General features: G+C 39.1%; 2 protein-coding genes across 2 annotated transcripts in view; one reads left to right on the top strand and one right to left on the bottom strand.

Moving 5' to 3' along the window:
* Nucleotides 1–3,384: 3,384 nt before the first annotated feature.
* On the bottom strand, nucleotides 3,385–20,226 carry PTCD2 (pentatricopeptide repeat domain 2). Its single transcript, XM_040090286.2, has 10 exons — nucleotides 19,983–20,226; nucleotides 17,518–17,610; nucleotides 15,338–15,467; nucleotides 14,429–14,546; nucleotides 14,050–14,128; nucleotides 12,838–12,929; nucleotides 10,111–10,224; nucleotides 7,827–7,901; nucleotides 6,998–7,111; nucleotides 3,385–5,642 (listed from the first exon to the last, which is right to left on the bottom strand). The coding sequence occupies exons 1-10, from the start codon at nucleotides 20,164–20,166 to the stop codon at nucleotides 5,418–5,420; spliced, it is 1,224 nt and encodes a 407-aa protein (XP_039946220.1). The 5' UTR covers nucleotides 20,167–20,226; the 3' UTR covers nucleotides 3,385–5,417.
* Nucleotides 20,127–21,854, top strand: part of MRPS27 (mitochondrial ribosomal protein S27) — a 42,955-nt gene continuing 41,227 nt past the window's right edge. The window contains exon 1 of the mRNA XM_040090285.2: nucleotides 20,127–20,228. Coding sequence (XP_039946219.1) covers nucleotides 20,165–20,228 — 64 coding nt within the window. The 5' untranslated portion in view covers nucleotides 20,127–20,164. The remainder of the gene's footprint in view (nucleotides 20,229–21,854) is intronic.

Below are 21,854 nucleotides of genomic sequence, written 5' to 3'. Positions count from 1 at the left end.
TTGTAGAGAGAGAAGAGAGGCTCCATTTTTTCTTTGTTAGCTAGAAGTGCTGCAGAACTCACGGTTTGTGAGACTGTACTATAGGTAAGAATTAATAAACATCTGAGTCCGAACACAAAATACCATCTCGTGCCTTTAATCCTGACCCTGGCAAAAAGAAGATAAAACACAACACCTAACAAGGTCTTAGATCTATAGTTGTGTATACATTATCCTCCTGCTTATTCCTTACGCTCGCAGATTTGTGTACAAGCATTCGAGATGGGTCCCAAGTCGCACTGCTTTTGCAGGGAAGTGAGAGAGCCTTCTCTGTCATGCTGTTTTGCCACATTCAGCTGCCACATTTCTCTCTTGTGCCCTCAGTTCTCTCCCTGTTGTGGTAACCCTTCCTGGCATACCTCATGTGCAAAGACCCCCTTTGTCAAGCATACCCCAACCCAACCACCATTTCTTGCTGTGCCTGTGCTCACAGAAGCCAAAGGCCCATCCTTGGGACCAGTCATGCAGCCAATCTTTGACACTGTCACAGTTAGTCCACAGACTTTTCCCTCTCTCCTGGTCAGGATCTGACAGACATCATCTGTTTCACTTGCCCTTTACCCTCCTCTCAAGTGTACCCATCCTTAATGCACTCCAGGTTGCACACAGTAGCATTGCAGGTGCCCACATGGAAGATCAGAAAAGGGTAAAAATCCAAAGGATAAACAAGCCTGGGCAGCACCTCTGCACCTTCCAGAGTGGCTCCTGGATTACTGCCTTTATCTCCATAGGAAGGAGTCCCCTTTAACTAACTTTAAGTAACAGAGGGCTTTTATCCTTCATGCAAGGTTCAGGCCCAGCTGACTTGGATCCCATACATCTGATCTGTGCACATGGCCCTTAACTGAACTTTCCGCTAATATCAGTGCTCCTGCATTTATTTTGAGTTGCTGCTTGGCACAAGAACTTTGAAGCTGACTTTACTTACTGGTACCATGCACAAGGGTTTGCAGTTAGAGCATCTGTACTTGGAAAAAACCAGCATCTCCACTTAGGGAATTGAAGTTAGACTATCTTGGCTCTTACTGCAAATGCTGATGAATTATTAGGAGATCCAGACACAACAAAAGCCCCTGAAGGCCTACAGCTGGGTATCTTCAATAGCACAAGCAAAGGTAGGTAAGAAAACTGCATTATATTTCACATTGCAAAACATGGGACTCGTAGTACCAGAAGCAGTTTTAAGTCTCCCTCGTTCATCTTGCTGCTTAAATTTATCATTCTGATGAAAATGAAATTACTTAAAAAGTAGTCTGCAAGTAAGCAACCAGACATTTGCTGAGTTCAAAATGCTGTTCATATGCAGCAGGTTAAAAGAAACAGAAGATGAAGGTGGTGAATGACATCTTCTTTTAAAAACATTTTCTAAGGAGAATGTGACAGTAGAAGGGCATGCAAGGAGCCAAAACAGATGTAGTTTAAAAACAAACAAGTCTCTTATTTCACAATCAAAAATTTTCAGAAGGACACAAACCTGAAGCAACCTTGAAAGAAAGCCCAAAAGAAAAACAAAGTTGTGTAACCTTAGACCTATGCACGGTAGGTCTGCCTCCTTTCTATACTGTTGGAAGCTTCTAACAAATCTTTGTTTCAAGTTATTTAAAGTTTTTTCGAAGGTTCATTAAATATGTGAATGCTCTTCATGAGTCCTGGAAGCATTCCTGAGCTCTCCTGCAATGACTAAGACTTTCACCTTCCTTCTTATTGTGTTGAAGATCAACTTGAGAGAAGCACAAAAAAAGGTGAAACTTCCTCACCAAGCCTCAAGGTGTTTGTGGAAAGAAATATGAAAAAAAAAAAGCTCATGGAGAAAGCAGAAGCAGGATGTCAGTCCTTTGAAGACTGCACACAATCCAGATCCTTTCTGAATGTAAAAATGAATGCTTTTAAAATTCAAATCAGAAAAGGGGTCCAACTTTCTCTTAAAGGTACAGCAATGTAAGAATTTATAATTGTCATTGGTGTAAAAGAAGCAACACCAACAGCCCGTCAACTAGATCACTGATTAGGATTTCCACAGAATACTGTAAACATTGTGCAGTGATCATTGACACAAGTTATTTCAATAAATGCTGTAAGTTTCAAAGTGCTGTAAATCTCTAGGTTTGCAGTCACTGCCAACCACTACCAACAATTCGAGGCAGCTTTCTGTTGCCTGGATTTTCTGTTTTAAACGGAAACACATTAAACACATTAAACATTGGACAAACCATCCATTCTGCCCTGCCCTTACATAAGTGACACTGCAGGCCATCCCTGGAAGCAACGTTGGCAGGAGATTACGGTCAAGAAACGCCACCTGCTGTCTCCTGATCACTGTTCCAAAAGGCTGCTGCAGCGCAAGGACATGCACAAAACTCACGTTTCATTTTACTGGGGGAGGAACATTTGAGTATGACAAAGAGCAATCCTTTTGCACGCAAGAATACCCCAGCTCACCACAGATACTTACAACACATGAAACTTTAAGCCGCAATTCCTACAGAATCTCTTGCTGTGAAACCTAGAGAAAAAAATGCAGCAAATCACTTTGAAATGTAAATGCCTTTGGTTTTTTTCAGATTCTTTTTAAAAAAAAAAGTTAATTGGTTTAAAGAATGTTGACTTATCTTTAAGCTGAAGGTTCATCATTGATGAAAACTGAGTATTAACTGCAGTGACAGTGTACATCCTATTCTCAGAGGCTGTCTTCACGAGAGCTGTCTAGCATCTCAGCCCTTGACATTCCAGCCAATCTAATCCAGCAAAACCCATAAGTATTTGCTTATCTTTAGATAAGTTTGGGGTCCTGATCTTGGGTGCTGGGATACCAGGTGTCAACACCACTTAAGTATATGCAACTAAGCATCAGACTGGAGACTCTTCAACACAAAAGCCAGTGTGCTTACAATCTTGATGCACCAAAAGATGAATCCATAAATAATCACCCAAATCCAAGATTACCCAAGTGACAGCCTCTGGGACTCGTATATACAACACAGTTGCATAAATATTAGAACTTGCTTATTTCCCCCAGCTTTTTTTTTTTTTTTTTTTTTTTTAGTTTATTTTTTTTTTTTTTTTTTTTTTTTTTTTTTTTTTTTACCCTAAGGGAAAATGTAAGCAGTCTTCTTCAACACTTCTAGAGCAACAGTCAATATTCTAATTTTAATTGTCTGGATTTTGTATGTTTCTTTGAACCTATCCTTTAATATTAAGTCCCTGCTTTCTTCTATTGAAGTAAGTGCATCACCTTTCCTTCTCAAGATAAAGATGTTATTTCTTAAAAAAAAAAATCAACTTAATATTCCTGAGTAAATAAACCTCAAGAAAACAAGTAGTCAAGAGAAAAAAGAATGCAAAACATCAGGTATAATGACAATTTTAATAGAAATTATGATTGCTTCAGTTGCAGGTAGGATACAGCCTTAGATAGGAACCTAAACAATTCTGATTAGAATGAATAAGCACACATGCACAGTTCTAAGATACAACAACTTGCAATTACTACAAGTTTTAAACTGCCAAGATAGGAAAATAAACAGAACTGATCTTACGTATTTGCTATGTAAGGCTAAATGGGTCAAACTGTCTTTGATGGCCTTTAAAAACGTGGCATTTATACACTTTTAACACTGAACGGTTGTCCCGATTATACTGGACAACACCAGATGGTTTTCTTGTCCATAAAAACAGAGTAAACTGAATAGCAATTAATTCCTTTAAATTTTTTGCCACTAATCCTTGCCACACTGCAAGCAGCCTTTACAAATCTCTTATCAAATTTATTTGTGGAGAAAAGATTGGGAATTTCTCAAGGGTCCACATAGTATTGGAAATGTTGAAAGATTTTTCAACGAAGGGAAAATTACAAGTGGAATTACATACTACACAATATTACAGAAAAAGTTATAGCTGTCTTCTTAAATTAATGTATACAGTACTCTATGTCACCTATCATAAAAAGGATACACACGATTCATAGAAATGTGATACACACTTCAAATTATTTTTCACTCACAGGAAATTCCATCTACTTTGTAACAGTTTTTGTACATTTTAAATATTAACAGGACACAATGTGACAAAAGAAATAATTTACAGAGTTAGAGCTTCAGAAGGAAACATCCCACTGGCTGTAGCCACATTTGTTTTGAAGCATGGATGGGTTCTTGTTTCTCCTGTGTCTCACTGGCTTCAGTGACACAGATGCAGATATTTATACACAGAAAATATACACTGAATTCTGACATTCTCTTGAGTGGAGCAGAGACAAAATAAATAAACATAAGGGAGAGGAGAGATAATGCAGCCCAACTTGGCAAGTACCAGCTGAGTTCCACCTAGTCTTGTGCTCACAAGGCTGCCAAGTTCTCTTACCAACATGTTCATCATTTCACATGCAAAGGCACCCAAAGGCACAAGAATACTAGCCAAGGTACATCTGTTTACAACTCCTTCTATTCCAGATGGTTAATGAGTTCAGATTCTTGGGTATACAGGACAAACAGCTTTTTATTGCTAGAGTCATTAAAGCACATTTGATCAAGAGTCATTAAAGCTAGACAAAGTGAAGATTCTTTTTACTTTTTCTTCAATCAAAAAATAGGTAAACACTTCAGATGATGTAATTGTAGCTAAAAATGTGATCATAATTGCTCTAAAAAACCTTTTATAACTTAGTAGCAAATTTTCATCAGGATTAGTTTATCCTGGGAATCTTAGTATCAGAAAATTACAAGGAAGCAATTTGTGAAGTCACTCGCTCAGGGCGTGATTTTTAATCAGGAATCTCCTTCAAGTGAGAAAGTGACCACTTGGCTACCATGTTAATTCCCATGGCATTTCCATGATTCCAGTTGATATGAAAAAATGACTAATATATTTCCTTAGAAGAAAAAGATATTAAAGTGAACAAAAGATGCTTGCTTCCCCCCCTAATTCTCTTGAGGTCTACAGGCTTTGAATTAACAGTTCAGGCACTTCCATGCTCTTTCATCTGCCTGCCTCCATCCTTTCAGTTAGAACATTCTATCTGATGAAGACCAAATTTTATTCTCATGAACTACATAAGTCAGGTCAGATACTCATACTACTTTGCTTGCTTCCATCCATTCACTTCCACAATATTTAGCATAGGAAAATCCTGGTACAAGAGCCTAAGGAAAAAGTCAAACCTTTTTATCACTCCCATTTCTGAACAACACACAAATACCCACTGTTGCACCTTGTTTTCAGGATCAAAATTGAAACATGGAACCTACACGATCTGTATTTAAAATGAAATTTTATACGAACAACTTAAAACTGCTCACTGTGTAAAAAAAGAAAAGGCATTTTATTTGAACTTGGATTATAAGAGATGCTATCAACAGTTCAGTTTGGCATCAAATACTGATCTATTCTAACAACAGATTTGACCAAAGTGGATAGGCACCCTGATAGCCCGATTGTTTCCGATTTAAAAGCTTTGTAGTGGTCTTCTTTGAACTAGGAATCTGGAAAAGCATGTCTTCCAGTGTGCACATGGTTATCTGTCCTGAAGCTTGTAGTTTCGTACAAATATTTCCTAATTTGACAGAAAGGTCAGGGTTCTCTTCCATCTTTTCCCTGACTGTAGCCAGCTAAAGAAGAGAAAATGACAGATTGTTAAAGTTCAGCAAGTGGAGTTCTCATTCTACCACCACACTGAAGAAAAGCAGTAACTCATAGTAAAAAAAAAAAAAAAATACACAGTGTAAGATAGGTGGCTAAGGCAATGACTCATAAGATGAGGATTTTATGAAGAATACATTGTGCATCACCACAAAATGGTGGAGCGGCACTGGTTATCTACTAAAGAGAGTTTATTAGATTTAAAACTTCCTCAAAGTTTTACAATCCTATTTTCAGTCCTAGTACAGACAAACAAAATTATTTTCCTTTTAAATCCAGGAAACATAATTGCTTCCTGGAATCTACTTTTCAGATCAGCACAATTCTAATTATTATTATGTGTCTCCATAAATGTCTCCATAAAATTCAGACTATAGAAGACTGAGAAATTCTGTTTGCCATGCACAGGAGTATGAGCTCAAGTGTTAAGTAAATGCCTTAAAAAAATATTATTATCAATAAACTTTTGTGGAAGGGGACAGTTAAGACTAAAGCTTAGTCTTCTTTTGGCAGTTAAAAATTTCCCAAACAAAGTCAAATACTTGTTTGCTACAAGTATTGCAACATTTATTGCAATGACTTTATAAAATAAAATGCTGCTTAAAGAATTTCTTTCCAATATAGCAGTTAATATATACAGGCAATGTTTTCAAAGGTTGGCCCTCCCCTTCTCCTAATATTTATTATTTTGCATGTTAGTTATTAATTTTGTTTAATAGGCAGCAGTGAAAGACAGCAGTCTTAAATGTCTTGCTCTATTGGCACATCCAAAATGACTATACTAAATAAGCATTAGGAAAAGCAGTAGCAATGCTGACAAATTGAGAAAGGCTACATATGTGCTCTGAAGGAAGCCTTCTTATTGTTCAAGACTGTAAAAAACAGCTTTCACAGTAAAATATAGCTAAATAGCAAAAGCTACTATTTCCCATCTCACATTTCCTTGTATGGCATCATAGGTCTTTCACATGCTATCAACCTAACAATATCACTGTTACCAGAAACTTTATTCTCATTTCAAATGAAATGAAAATAGCACAGGAGGCAAGGGATTAAATTATTTAATGCCACTAGAGAAAATGTCATCTACATTCAGTTGAAATATGAGCGTCTAGAAGCAAGATCCACGATAAAAAATGAAGCGTACAGCTAAGTGTTTTGTCCAAGAGCAGAGGAAGCCAGTCAGCTGCTTTGGCATTGGAATGCATCAGAACCCAAACAACCACAGCAGGGCAAACTCAGGCACCTGCAGTTCTGTAGGTGAACCACCACTGTCATGGCTCAGCCCAGTACCATGAACACTCTCTCATCACTGTATACTCACCACCTGCTCAGAAAACTCAGTTCTTTTCACAAAGGGAGGAGTATCTACTTCCACTGCTTCCTCTAATGTATTTATTACTTGTTTTAGCAAACCAGATCTGAGCTGGACAAGGACCTTAAAAATGAAGTAAAAACATACCACACAAATAGTACATATCGTAAGAATGCAAATTTTTACAAAAGTGTTCAATGAGGACATGAAGCAAAGCAGGGCAAAATATATTTCCAGATGGTGCACTGAGGAAAATCCATCCATTGCAAAGAAAGAGATGGAATGATCATTTCCTCAAATGTTTGGGGTTTTTTACCAACTGGAACCTGGAAAGGAAGGGTGAGGCTTGAGGTAGAGCTCCTCTGATGGAGCTGCACTACCTGCTCTTGAATAAAGTGGACTTTACCATAGTTCAGAGGCCACTTACATGGCACATGCAGACTTTCTCTCAGATTGTAGACTGCACAACTAAAGAAAAAATCGTTGTATGTACACATGTGGACACGGTTTGTAGGGCTGAAGTAGGCCTGAAGTGAGCAGAGCACTTATTTAGAGCTTGGTTTTAAAATCTTTTGGAGGTAGAAAGCAAAAATCATAACCAGAAATTGTTCATGGATCTATGCTCACAGATGTAGCATTTACATTCTCACCTATGGTAGGAAGTAATTTTAAAATGTAGGGTGGAAATTGAGTTCAAAATGTAAGTCATCCAACTAAAAGAAGTCTGTTGGCTCACAAACAAGCTCAGCAACGCTACCAACACACGACTGTGCTAGTAAGAGGCGGGTCTGCTGTCACTTTGCACTTGGGAGTTTATTGGCCAGTGTAACATACTTACTTTAAGATTACTGTATAGTTTGTTCTCGTTTCTCATTATCTGGGAACAATACAATTTGGCTTGCTCTACATCGTTCTGGGAAGAAATCACAAATAATAAAAAAAATAGTCATACATCTGTCAAAAACTTGCACAACCAAAGAAAAACAACTGTCCTTCACACCTTTCCAATAAATCACAAAGCAGCATCTAGAACCCTTTTACCAAGACTCATGGGCACCAAACAGCACCCAGCTTGCAAAAGGAATACCCCATGCTGGAGTTCCCATGTCATCTGGCTCTTTAGTACTCTGTGTGTGTTTGTCATGTGCAACCACCATTAAGCATGAGATCACCTAAAAGATGGAAGGTTTACACACACGTGTTCAACACGTCAGAGTAATGAAGTGCAGCATGTGTTACTCTGTATATTTATCCTGCCCAGCCCTTCCAACCTTTTGGACATACACATTTACAGTACTGTATCTATGTCATCAATTGATTTGTACAGAAAGTAAATGTTGCACTGACATTTACTAGACCAAGAAATACTACTTGGGATCAAGAAACATCTTACTTACAGCAAGAAGTGCTGTCAAAATTCATTCAGCTTAATGAACAATTAAATATAATGTGGAGCATTATTCCATTTGCAAGACAAGAACTTTATCATGCCATTGTACACATGAATAAATTTATTTCAATTACACTATTTTTCAGTGTCTCCATTCACAGAGACAGAGCAAAAAAGACCACATAGACCACAAAGTACATAGAAACGTTTAACAATTCTACTCCATTAATTTAAATTTGTGAGTTAGATCGAATTTATAGCACTTCCAGCATCTCTGACCTCTGTTTTAACATGGAACAGAGAAGGTTCAGGACATACCTAACCTGTATACACAAATTAATGGCAGAGGAAATCCAAACTTTATTACAAAGTTTGGAATTTCCTAACAGTTATTCTCCTGCTCCATTTTTCACCCTGTGCTGCCTCAGAGCCTCTTCATATCAGTACTGAGGCATATGAGGTATAGCAAAACCTCCCCAGGCATAAACAAGTGGAGAAAGTTCACCCCCCTGGCAGTAGGGAAATACACATCAAAGCGTTTGAGTCTGCCTCCCAAGACAAATATTTAAAAGAGATCATTGTGCAAATACCTTAAATTATCATTTTAACTCTATTTAAAGGAAATTACCACTAATTACCTGACTTAGGTTATGTAACCTAACAATGTATATTCTATTTCATCTGTTGAGAGCTGGTTTTTGGGAGATGTTTTATCCTTCTCTCACCCTTCCAGGGTGGAGGGAGGCAGATGCCTTCTGATAATGGCCCAGCAATTAGAACCAGGTGGGGCAGTGTTTCTTATCTCTGTCACCACCCCTCCATCCTTCAGGGGGACAACTTCTGATAATGGGCCATTAGGGCCCACCAATGACATGACACATTCCATCATCCCATTGTGAGATGCTCCACACAGTGGGGGAGGAGCCAAATGTTCCCAGCTAGATAAAAACTGGGACTGAAGGACACAAGGGATCCTGTTTTTCCACTGCATTCCCAGAGGAAGACTGGACCCATCTCACCACCACTGGATTTTCTACAGGACCATCTCTACTCCAGAGAACCACATCTCTTACTCCAGGAGGATTATTTGGACTGCTTCCAACACCCTGACCAACAGGGTGCCAGGTTGTATCCCTGACTCTGTCAGGGTTTTTTCCAGGATTTTTGTTTGCTCGGTTGCTTGGGGGTTTTTTTTGTACTGTTACATTTGTATTTTCCTTTTTTTTTTTTCATATTCTCAGTAAAGAACTGTTACTCCTATTCCCATATCTTTGCCTGAAAGCCCCTAATTGCAAAATTATAATAATTTGGAGGGAAGTGAGTTTACATTCTGCATTCCAAGGGAGGCTCTAGCTTTCCTTGGGAGACAACTGTCTTTCTAAACCAAGACATTTCCATAGCAGTATCCACAGGAGTAGATCCATGGTGACACCTAACCTGTTGGCCTAACCATATTTTTTTAATATTCTTGATGGTACTGTCACAAAATACTTGTGTATCAGAATCAAGACATATGTTTAGATGTAGAAATATTCATCGTCCATATTCAATTTGTGTTAGCGTTGTCTATAATGCTCCTGTTCCAGGAGCCTAAAAGTTCCAGTACTTGAAGCTATTACATCATTATGCTTTCTCCATGTTAGCTTCCTTTCACTACCTGTCTACAACAAAACTAGAGAGTATCTCTCTCTCTCTAGAGACCCAGGCACAACTGTAAACAAAGAGACTGTACCTGCTTGAGAGCAGTTGCCATTGCAAAGCAGTATGCTCGCAGTGGTAACGTGTCACCTTTCAGCTGTGCCTCTTCAAGCAGCCTCACAGAGATTTTGGCAGACTCAGGGTTGCCCTGCATAAAAATATCAGAGGAAGTTGTGCTTGTTATTCTGGTTATGAAAGGACTATAAGCAGCTGCAACCATATTCAGAAGGTATTCAGAAGTCAACATACTGTACAATCACAAAGGCAATATGAACCCAAGCAAGCAGATTCTGTGCATCATTTTTTGAGAAACACAACATCAAAATATGATACTCAAAGTAACAGAGGTCACAGGAGACCTTTCAAATAATTTAAATAATTTCTAAATCAGGAAGGAAGATTAATTTTTGTTGTTACTTTATTCTAAAAGCTATATTAGATAGTTACAGAAAATCAATACTTTCTAAGCTTTGAATGAAAAAGTACCATTCCAATAAAGAAACCTGTGTAGATGCAAATTCGAAAATTCAGCCATTTTTAACCTCTCTTAAGGATTAATTTTTGAAAAAAATTAATATACTATAATAAACTAATAAACTATATATTCTAATACCACAGCTTAGATATTTGCCTTTTTCCAGCACAGAATACTTCCATTATTGCTGGGAATTCCCAACAGGTGATAGTAAAAGGCAATTAGTCTGCTACTTCCCAAACGATCAACTATCCAAACCAATGCTGCTAACACTGGAAATTATGAGTGGAACTGATTGGATCCCTAATAAAATAGCATCTGTCAAACCTAAAAGCTGGCAGCAGGAAGGTTTTGTAACAATTGGTACCACCAATATGGATAAGAGTCCTCAGATTTGGTGCTGATTTCTGTTCCTAGTATTCAAAGTGTCATTCCTGCAAAATACGGTTTAAAATACGTTCCTTGAAAATTTAGAAACATTTGGACCACCAGAATTGATTATTATTACATAAATGCTTTGTTATCATCAAAGGCATATAGCTCTTTTCTGCACTAAAAGAAAGACCATCTGTTACCTCAGAGTATGGTAGTGCCTTGTGGCGACTTAAACCATCCTAGAAGTGTTTTAAGAGTTGACCTCAAAAATACCTCTGTGCAAAGATTAAACATTAATTCCTTTGTTTATCCACTGGAAATAATCTGAGCGTTAGGCCTTGTACATTTTTTCTGTACTAGTCCCTGGCAAGGTTATTCAAAAGAAACCAAGAATGGTAAAAATCCAGTGAAGCTTTCAATGTTACCAGTATTGTTAATTGTATTATTTGAGTACTCCATCTTGAAGATACTTTGTTTCAAGATTTTTTTCTGGCATGTCTTATCTTGCATCATGAGAAAAAGGAAGTTTGAGCTTCACGTTTTCTCCTCCTCCTCCTCCTAAGAGATGAATCAACAGATTAAGCTTTTAAAAGAGCTTCACCTAATCCTCTTTAGTGCATAAAGGATTACTACAGCTTATTCCCTCACTAACAGTATTTTATAAAAGTGAAAAAGGCCCACAAATCTATTGTGACTATTCAATCCAACCAGGAGACAGTGTAGAATTATCTCCTCCTCTCCTTTTATCAATGGTAATAATGGGCAGGATTCTTTATTGACAATATATGTAGGGCCAGAAGTAGGGAACCTATTCCAGTTGCACATGCCTTGGATCCTGGTGTTCTAACTGCAGGCCACGTAAAAAAAAACTTGTAAAGACTTTAGGAAAGAAGCTACAGCAGACCTGAAGTCAGCTTAATTAATTAGAACTGAGAATTTCAGAAAAAATACATAAACTACTGCTGAGGTACCATTTTAGGCTAACTCCTTGTCATCACATATGCACTCAGTTTCACTGTATGGTTAAGTTAACTGAGAAACCTGAGGAAGTTTAGTCTAGTGGTACAATTTTTTGACCCAACTAGTGTCTTTATAAAAGATGTGGAAATGGAATACATTTCCAAATGAGTTTGGGAAAGGTTCACATTAAAATTTCAAACTGCAGAACTGACTCAAATCTGGAGAGGAAGATCAAAATAAAAAAGTTCAGGGATTTCACTTTGCTATGAAAGGGAAACAGTTCTAAGAAAACATTCATAGAACTGATATATTCTAGTTCCTTACCTTACCTCAAGCTCTTTTTCTTTGAGATAAACATACATGTAAGCTCAAAAAGCTGCCTGTGCATTTAAAGGCATTAATTTATGTTTCTTTTCTCCATTCAGCTGTACATTTTCATCAGGCATGTAGGGAGCAGATTACAACTCTATTCCTTGTCAAATTCATGTACAATTACAGCAATGGTTCAAGACTGCTTGTAGGGGGAGGGGAGAAATGAATGGGGGATGTCTGGCAAACAGAACATATCATTAAGGAAATGAGACTATAAAACCAATACTGAGGCTGACACACAGAGTATTGTCTGAAGAGATGAAAACATCATAGAGAAAGCATACTCTAAGGTAATCAAAGGCTGTACTGAATTTGTTCCTTAATGTTCATGTCCATGCAACTTTTTAGAGATTTACTTTGTGACGTTATTTTGTATGGGAAAAGATGTATGTACACGATATCACGTATGATGAAGCACCTTAGGACTTACAAATGTTTAAAGTACTTGCACTAGATACAAAATCATGACAGGGAAAACATGGAAACCCAAACAAATGCCAAAATTTAAAATTTAAAATCTAAAAAAAAAAAAAAAAAAAAAGAGATAGGGAAGGCATTTCAAGCATTCATAATACTTACCAGTTTATAGCATATTGCAACTGCAAGTAGATAGGTTTCTTTGTTGAAAGGTATCCCTTGTTTTTTCATTTCTACCAGAACTTCCAAAGCACCTATCAAAAATATATTAGTGTTACTCACATCATAAATTTCAGGCTGTACCTCTCATAACTGAAAAGAAGAAACAATTCAATAAGGTATGAGTTCCATAAGTTTATTTTAAAATATGAATGTAAACTGAAGTCTGTTTGAAAAATTCAAAAAGTTTAACGCAGAGTCATTTGGATCTCTTCCAATTTAGCGAGGAGGTTTTCAGTTTACACTAGCACATGGCCTTATTCTTCTATTATTTTTATATGAAAATCTAAAACTAAAATCTCTATACTTGACAAAGCTACCCTCATTGTTCTTAACTGTCCAGAAAGCTTCCACCACTGCAGGCAAACTACAAAGCATCTCCTCAATAACTCACATGGTCCATTCCACAATGCTGCATTTAGGTGCTGATCTAGGTTTCTCTTACAGTGGCTCAGTCTCAACTTTCAGGACAACTGCTGGACTTAAATTTGTCAAATATTAGGAGACTAGACACTATGTGTTCAACAAATATCAAATAAAGGGATTTGCTTGAAAAGCTTTAAGGTTTTCTCATGGAAAGTCTTTTAAGTTAGGTCAGATGATTCCTCCTTGCCTTCACAAAAAGACAAACTGATTTGAAGCACTGGACTTCTACATTGCAGTAGCCATTCTGTGTAAAGACACAAGTAAGACAAACAAAGAGAAGAATAGTCTGGTTTTGGAAAAAAGGTCCTCATCCTTGCTCTGACACAAATGCAGAATGGAGAAGAAAAATGTTGATGAAATTAATATTCCAAAGCTCACAAAACCCAGATTTTGAATAGAGAAATAAAAAAATGCTATGGGAAATTACCAAGCAAAGAAAAGTAACACTTTAGTGAAGAGGGCATGGGGAAAAAGCTCTCTTGGATAACAAGAGTTCTGTGGAACTTGATTTGCAAGAATTCTATGGGAAGTATGAAACAAATAGACCCTTCCATTTTTATTACACACTACAGTGCAACTTATTCACATCTACAGTTATTTACATTATGTTTGGCCATCTAAAACCATAGTCAATCAGCAAATATAAATATAAACACACACCCCCACCACCACTTACAGTGAGGAGCATCCTCCTCAAAATTGATTTGCCTTAGCAAATACTGTACTTACTTTCAAAATGGCCCTTTTTAAACAACATAGTCATCAAAATATGGAATGATGTACTGTCTGAGAAAAAACCACGCAAATTCTGGAGAGAAAATAGAGCAAGTATAAAAAAGTCAGGACAGTGAGGAGTTACCAATAAAGTTACCAATCAAATGAACATTTAATTTACTTTTAACTACTGTGTTAAAATAAAACCCATGTAATCTGCACACCTACACTTATGTCATAGACATCCTTGTTACCGCAACACATCTTCAAGTCTATCAGCTCATGCAAGGCTCATGTAGCACACCATTACTCGTATTTGACTAATAGTAAGAACAATATATGTGTGTGTGTGTGTGTGTGTGTATATACATATATATATATATAGGGGAATTACCTGATCTTTGATAAGTTCTACTGCTGGTCTTTCAAGGTCTAGCTCGTAACACAGCCTCATAAAAAGTGGCCCAAATTTAAAATTATGTAAGGCTGTGATTCCATTCTGTTCATGGTACCTATGGGAAAGATTAAAAATTTAATCACACAAGGCATGGAATTTGCCAGAGGAGAACAGCTTTAAATAGACAACAAGATATGTAGGTGCAATGACAGAGGCACATTTTCCTAGCTGCACCAGCCAAAGATATATAGATAACAGGAAATTAATTTTAAGGAAAATTATTGTTTTGATCAAGCAAATAAATTAACTGGCAATAAATAATCTCTTTTATTACCAATAAAGTAACCCTCATTGGATAAATAATAGAATCGGTCTTTGCCTTCAAAATTCCAAGCAACTTCACCTTGTATTCATGGAACAACAGCAAATGAAGATACAGCAGTTTATTTTAGCAGCAGTAGCTGCTAAAATACCTCAACAAAAAGATAAAACATTTCATTTTTTTCTGTATAGTCCCTGTATCCTATTTGCTGAGAAGCCTCCATTCACAAAACCTCCTGCGATCGACTACTGGTTGCAGGCCACTTTATAACCAGGCATGTCTTTGTTGGAACATCCCAGAACACCTCTGCCTCACAGCTCTAGGATAAATTTTTCTCTCTGGTTCTCCATACCATAGGACACCACTTTGCTCCCACAGCTTAACTCTCCTTTGACCTGAGGGTCTCTGAAGGGTTGGAAGAGCCAAAGTATTTAAATAAAAATACAGCCTTAAATTAAGGGATTAACTATGCATATTGCAACTGTATTAGGGCAAGACCTCAACTGCAGATATAACCTGGGATGATCTAATAAAAGCAAAAAGAAGAATACAGAAAAGGGTGTTACCTGGATTGTTAAAAATACCTGTAAATAACTTTTCTGGCTAGCTCCACATCAGATGAAGTCTGACATAAATGCAGCAAATTTTTTAATTCATTCCTGAGAATTATTCCATTTTTCCTTAGTTTTTCTTTAATGTTTTTAAAATATTGATCTGGAAATAGAACACATACAGCAACAGTCTATGGGTGATTCCATTACCTGAGTTACATACCTGGTACCTAAAACATGGAGACTCAATGAAACAGAAGTATTTTTTTTTTTCCACCAAGAAAACTGCATAAAACTTCTAAGCATGCCAATGCTTAGACAATGCTTAGACTTCTGACATGAAGTCACATCAGAATTAGAAAACCAAGGAGATGCTTACTGTGAACTTAATTTCACTATAAATGCTACAGAGCACATCAAGTAATGCAAAAGTTTTAACTGGGAACAAAGTTTTGTGACATTTTATGTTCTTTTTCTAAAAAGCAAGCAAGCAAACAAAACCATTTCCACTCAGCATTCAAATGACCACAAGAACTTCTGCTCAATACTGTTCATACAGAAGACTTAAATTCCTTCACAGCTGGTGACTTTCATATGTAATTTATCTATTTCTTTAAATAGTCATAAACTTGGAGATGCTACCCTTCTGCTCCAAAAGAGAGTGTTCTCTATCCAGCACATTTTCTTATGACAAAGCAAGCACAAAGACTAGCCCTTCAGTTAGTAATTTCAAGCCTCTCAGATATACACAAGATTAAAATCACATATACCACCTTGCAACTCCATTCCTCTCATGGCGCTGCCGCCATTTTGGGCTGGGAAATGAACTTTTTTGTAGCAGTTGCTGGGTCACTGCTCTTCCCAAGTTAGTAACCTCCACAAGATGTGCAAAGTAGGCATCCCAGAGAATAACCTGTACAGTTGCTTAAGACAAATCTGTTGCAACATGCAAATACAAGTCCTTACTCAAAACTGAGGTGCAGAACTGAAGTCTGTGAAGCCAGATGAATGCATATGTACAAGTATGCATATATAATGGTTGTGATGTGCAGAAATTTCAAAAATATTTGGGACCTGACCTGTATTTACATTATTCTAGCTAACTGTATAGCTGCTGTAGCTAACAGTATAACTACTATAACTACTGTAAAATAATTGTAGTCAATACTTCCCTTATAACAACAATAAATAATAGATATTTTTATATTCTGTATAACAGCCATTAATGCTTTTCCCTAAACTTTCTAAATCAAGTATTACTAGCCATGATTACTTCTCTTCACCTTTCAAGTATAAAGTCAAACACTCGATCCAGAAACTGTGAACATATACAGACAAATAGGTGCTTGGAACAATATTTTCACTGGTTTTCAAAGGATACAGTTTGCACAAAACCAGAAAGTAACCGTGATCTATAAAGCAAAATATTTGGCTTCTAATAACTTGCTTTAGCAGGAATTATAGACCCCGTAAATTCAATTTCAGTTATAGACAGCAGTAAATTCAATGTTTCCCAAATTCAGGATGAATAAACTACAATATATCATTATCCCAGCAGCTTTATGTATATATTTATGTTTCTTAAAGAAAGGAATTCGTATACATTTTAAGTAGCATGACAAAATCTGGAAGAATCCACTGATCCTGCTTCCACATTAATTTGGAAAATATGAATTTGTTTTTCATATTCTGAGTAGCATATATAATTTGGAATGGGGCGTACAACTGATAACTCACATTAGGCAAAAAAAAAAAATCTAAAAAAATATGCTAACAAATCTGGGGAGCAAATTTAAAAAAAAAAAAATACTGTGAAAGCCCTTTTCTGGATAGTAAGGTAACTGTATAGCTTTGTGTTAATTTTCTGTGCTGATATTGTACTTGAAGTAAGATTTGTAGACTGAAACAGTGTTTTCCATTAGACTATCTAACAAAGCTGGAAAAGTGAGGGCACAAACATTTCAGATATATACATAAACACCTTACACATATGAAAGCCTCTCAACACATATTCTCAACACAGCATAACTAATACATTTCATTCTACAAAGCCTTAGATCTTCCAATAATGTTAAGTACAAAATATTTGCAAGAGAAAGACATGATTTCTTTCTTCGAATGAGGTCAATTGGTGTCATATTATTATGACTTTGGCTGTTTGTTTCCTAAGACTCATGCTAAAGTGGTGGCTATGAAATAAGTGGTATCCCTACCTTTACTGCCATGAAGCTCATTTCTAATTGCCACTTTCATCTGCTGAAATTCTTGTAACTTTATATGTTCTTCTGTTAGGAGATACCGCTTCCCTGCCATAAGAAAAAAAGAGCAAGGCCGAGTTTTATGCTACACTGCATGATTTAATTGTACAGATTCAATGAATTACTGACAACAGTGTGATGCCAGACCATTGGGGCATGACACTAAAAAACAGATTGCAAAAACTGCAGTTATTCACATCAGTGACAAAAGAGCCCAAATAATATGTCACAGCTTTTCAGAGCGTACATGTACAAGGATGAATGAATAAGTATCTAGTCATTGGATGTGCAAAAGAAAAACTGGAGGCTACATTCCTCTCCACTAAGCCATGGTACAAAAATATTCTGCACAAAATTCCTGCCCCCTCCTTTATACTTTTCTACAGATTCATTTTGTTTTTCTTTGTTTTCCACAATTCCCTAGTGGCACAACTCGCTTACCCCACAAGTGCTGTCCTTGCTACTATTAAATGAATCATTCTGCCAGCTCCAAATGCAGTAGAAAGACACAAAAAGCTTATTTTTTTTAATTTATAAACAACAACAAGGGTATTATTTGGATTGTAATAACCCTTGGGACACTTAATAAAGTTCTGCTGCAGTATAGACACCAGAGGTGAGACAGTCATTGAGTCTAGAATGTCAAAATTGACTCTGGGTGCTGACTTAAACTGTACTGTGTTGCAAGCTGCTTTAAAACAAGCATCATGCAAAAGCTATTTGACAAGATTTCGCTGTCACAAAAACAGGTGTCCAGAGGATTTTTATTTGCAACTACTGATTTTGTAACAGAGTTGCAATAACAGCTTACATTGTTACAATCTGGTATTTTAGGGGTTTGGCTTACAAAGGATTATTCGAATTGTGAAAGGACAGAAAAAAGTATTGAACTGAGCTAGATTGCTTGTTCTCATTCTGCATATCTCTAGGAAAACGTAACTGGCCATGTAAATAAAAACACTTGTTTTCTAAGCAAGTGAAGCATGAAAATGACACGCTTCATAAAACCTGAAGAAAAAAATCCATTAAATGCCACATTTATCCATTAAATTTAATTGAAACAGTTCCGATGGGCAAACAAATACATTTCATTCAGCGTGAAATTGACCTGCAACACACAGCCATTTCCTTCCCACAGACCTCTGCTGATCTAGCGCTGAAAGACCATCCTTGTCGTGGGCCTTTCCAAAGTTGACGCAGAAATCATGCTGGTGCCTGGGATGGGACTAGCACACCACGCATCACGGACACCCAGCGTCAACAACAGAGAGTAGGGCAGCAAAATTTTATCCTTCTTGAATTCAATTTGCTGAATTGTACTGCTTCCTTAGATTGATACCTTACAGTTACAGAAAACAAAGGAAAAAGGAGAGCGATGGATATGAGAGCTGGCATGTGCAGGTGCTGTAGGCTGTCCCAGAGAACTCAAACAACCACTCTGCTTAGGATCAGGCAAACTGCACCCTTCTATATGGCCAGCCCCAGAAGGGGATGGGCAGAGCACCAGTCAGAGAGAGGGGCTCCATGTCTCTGAGGGGTACAACAGAGATGTAACCTGAGCCAAACTTTCAGCACTGCTGACACAGCAGGCCAGAAGCCCAGACAGGGACTAGCCCTTTGCCATAAACCTCTTTTCCATGTGACCCTTTTTCCTTATCCCTGAATCCCAGGGTCTGGGTAAGACCGTCGTCCTCCCAGAATAAATACACATTTATGAAGCTGCATGTTTACTTGTTTGTTTTAAATGACATATCCCGACAGCAGCGAGCAGGGGATATGCTGACTAGCACTGACCTCTGGGGTGACCGACCTTATTACAGCTTTTCAGTGGGCCTACAAGACAGCTGGAATGGAACATACACAAGGGCATGTAGAGCTAGGACACGTGGGAACGGCCTTCGACTAGAGTCAAAGGCGTTGATTAGAGAATAGGTTTAGGTACGATATGAGGAAGAAATTCTTTACTGGGAGGGGTGGTGAGACGGTGGAATAAGCCGCTTAGAGAAGCTGTGGATCTAGCATTCCTGGACATGCGCCGGGCCGGGCTGGATGGGGCTCTGAGTGAAAGGGGCCCCCATGGCACGGGGCTCGCAGGGTATGATATTTAAGGTCCCTTCACAACCCAGGCCATTATGTGATTACTTCACCGATTCTGTGAGGCCGACTCTCCCCGCGGGGCATCTCTCCCACGCCACCTCGGCCTGTCCACCGCAGCGCACAAGCGCGGCGCACCCCACCACAACACTCCGCGCCGAGCCGGGCATCCGCGCAGGAACTACAACTCCCGTCAGGCACAGAGCCGGCACCGGCGCCCGGGCCTGCCGGGAGCTGTAGTACTCCCGTAGCTCCCCAGCCGACGGGCAGCCCCCAGCCCCGGCCGAGCATCCCGGCGCCCACCCCCGCCGCTCAACCCGCGGTACCTGCGGGCGCGCAGCCCCAGCCGCCCGGGGCGGGCGGGCGGACCGCCGAGCGCCGCGCCGCCTCCCGCACCGCCCGCCCGGAGCCGCCCGCCAGCACCGCCGCCATCTCACGGCCGGGCCCGCGGGGCGGGGCGCTCGCAGCCTCCCCTTCGCCGCCGCCCGCCTCCTCCGGCCTCGGCGCCATGGCCGCCCCCGTGCTCCGGCGCGCCGTGCTCCGCGGCGGGAGCGCCCTCGGCGCGGCCCCAGGTCGGTGCGCTGCTGGCGGGGCGGGGGGCGCGGCGCTGGCCGTCGCGGTTGCCGCTGGCGGCTGCAGTGGGGAGCATGAGCAGGGACGGGGTGCGGCGTAGGGATTTCAGTCGCCTTTCCCTCTCTGTGTGCACGTGTGGTGTTGTAGATAGCTAGTTTAAAGGCTAGTATGCAGTGCAGGGGACTGTTCGCAAATTTTTTTTTTTTTTTTTTTTTTTTTTTTTTTTTTTTTTTTTTTTTAATTGGTAATCCCCTATGCCGGTTTCATAGCTCGACGTGGTAGGACCTGTCTATTTGGGTTGGGGAAAGCCACGCGGAATTCTACTGGAGGCCGCCAAGCCCGCGGCAGTGCGGGTGCAGCAAAACTGGTACCGGAGCCGTCACCGCGGCTGACGCTTTGGAAAAGCCCAAAATGTGACCTTCGGGAAGAGCTGAGCCCAGTAACGCTGGGTGCAGCGTGTGTGTGTGGCGGCCGCTGCGCCTTCCGCCCTCGCCGAGCAGGCGTTTCCCTGTGCTCCGTCCTGGGAGCCCGGGAGAGCCGCGCTGGCTCTGGGCCTGGCCTGGGCGCCCCTCAGCGCAGCGCCCGCAGGGCCTGTGTGTGCTGCCGAAAATAGCCCTGCAAAGCCAGCCTCCTGCTTGCAAGTGGCTAGGGAGTGAATGAGTGAATGAATGACTTCTTGTTTATGCTGAAGGGAAAAAAAAACGACAGTGAAAGACCCCAAACCCGCCGCACCAAACGCCTCGAATCTTGAGTGTGCCTTTTTTTTAATCAACGTAACGAAAAGGACTGCTAAACAAACACCACCAACCACCGGAAATATATTTTTTTAAAAAAAAAAATAATTTTCTTTTCTGTTTGGTATTGTACGTATTTTTGAAGTCTGGCTGCGGAATTCTGTTGTTCTGAACCTTTTTGATGATAGTTTCCTGAGGTGTTCAGTGCTGGATGTGTGTGATGTAATTGCTTGTCAGAAAGGTCGTAAGAAGGAAAAATTGCTTCACAACCAAAATCAAACTTTTGGTGCTGGCAGATAGATATTTAGATAAAGGCTTTGAAGTAGTTGCTAAGACTTCTGTGTAGCATTGTAGTGCCTATTTTTAATATTATTCTTGTTTCATATTGTTACTTCCTGCAACCTTCTCTATGTATTTCTGTATCTTCTTCCTCCAAATTTTACCCAGGTGTTCCTCATGCTTTTTCAAGACCTCCTCGTCTATGACTGATACACAAATTCTTCCAGCTGAAGCATTTTCTGTTTTATTTCAAAAGCTAGCAAAGTATCTTGAACAGTTTTGATGGTACAAAGCTTTGGTGGAAAAGGTTTCAAAAATATTTCAGTGAGTCTGCAGTTCATAGGAAATGGAAGAATGGAGATTAAAAAAATTAAAGTATTTTCAGTGAGACATGCTTTTATAGATGGAAATAATAACCATACAGCAACAACAGAAAAGCCTGTTTGTGTGTAGCTGTTTTTTTTGGTTTGCTTGTTTATGTTTTTAACCTACATTTAGCTAATTGCTAATATTTGATGAAAAAGGTTTGTGTACACAAAGAAGCTGCTTTTATTGTTGAGGGTTTTCTTTTCCCCTACCTTTACGAATTTGCTGTTTTCTTAAATACGGAGT

This window comes from Hirundo rustica, chromosome Z, assembly GCF_015227805.2.
Source record: "Hirundo rustica isolate bHirRus1 chromosome Z, bHirRus1.pri.v3, whole genome shotgun sequence".
NCBI lineage: Eukaryota > Metazoa > Chordata > Aves > Passeriformes > Hirundinidae > Hirundo > Hirundo rustica.
Note: the sequence above shows the minus strand (reverse complement) of the source record. Positions and strands in the feature narration are given on the sequence as shown.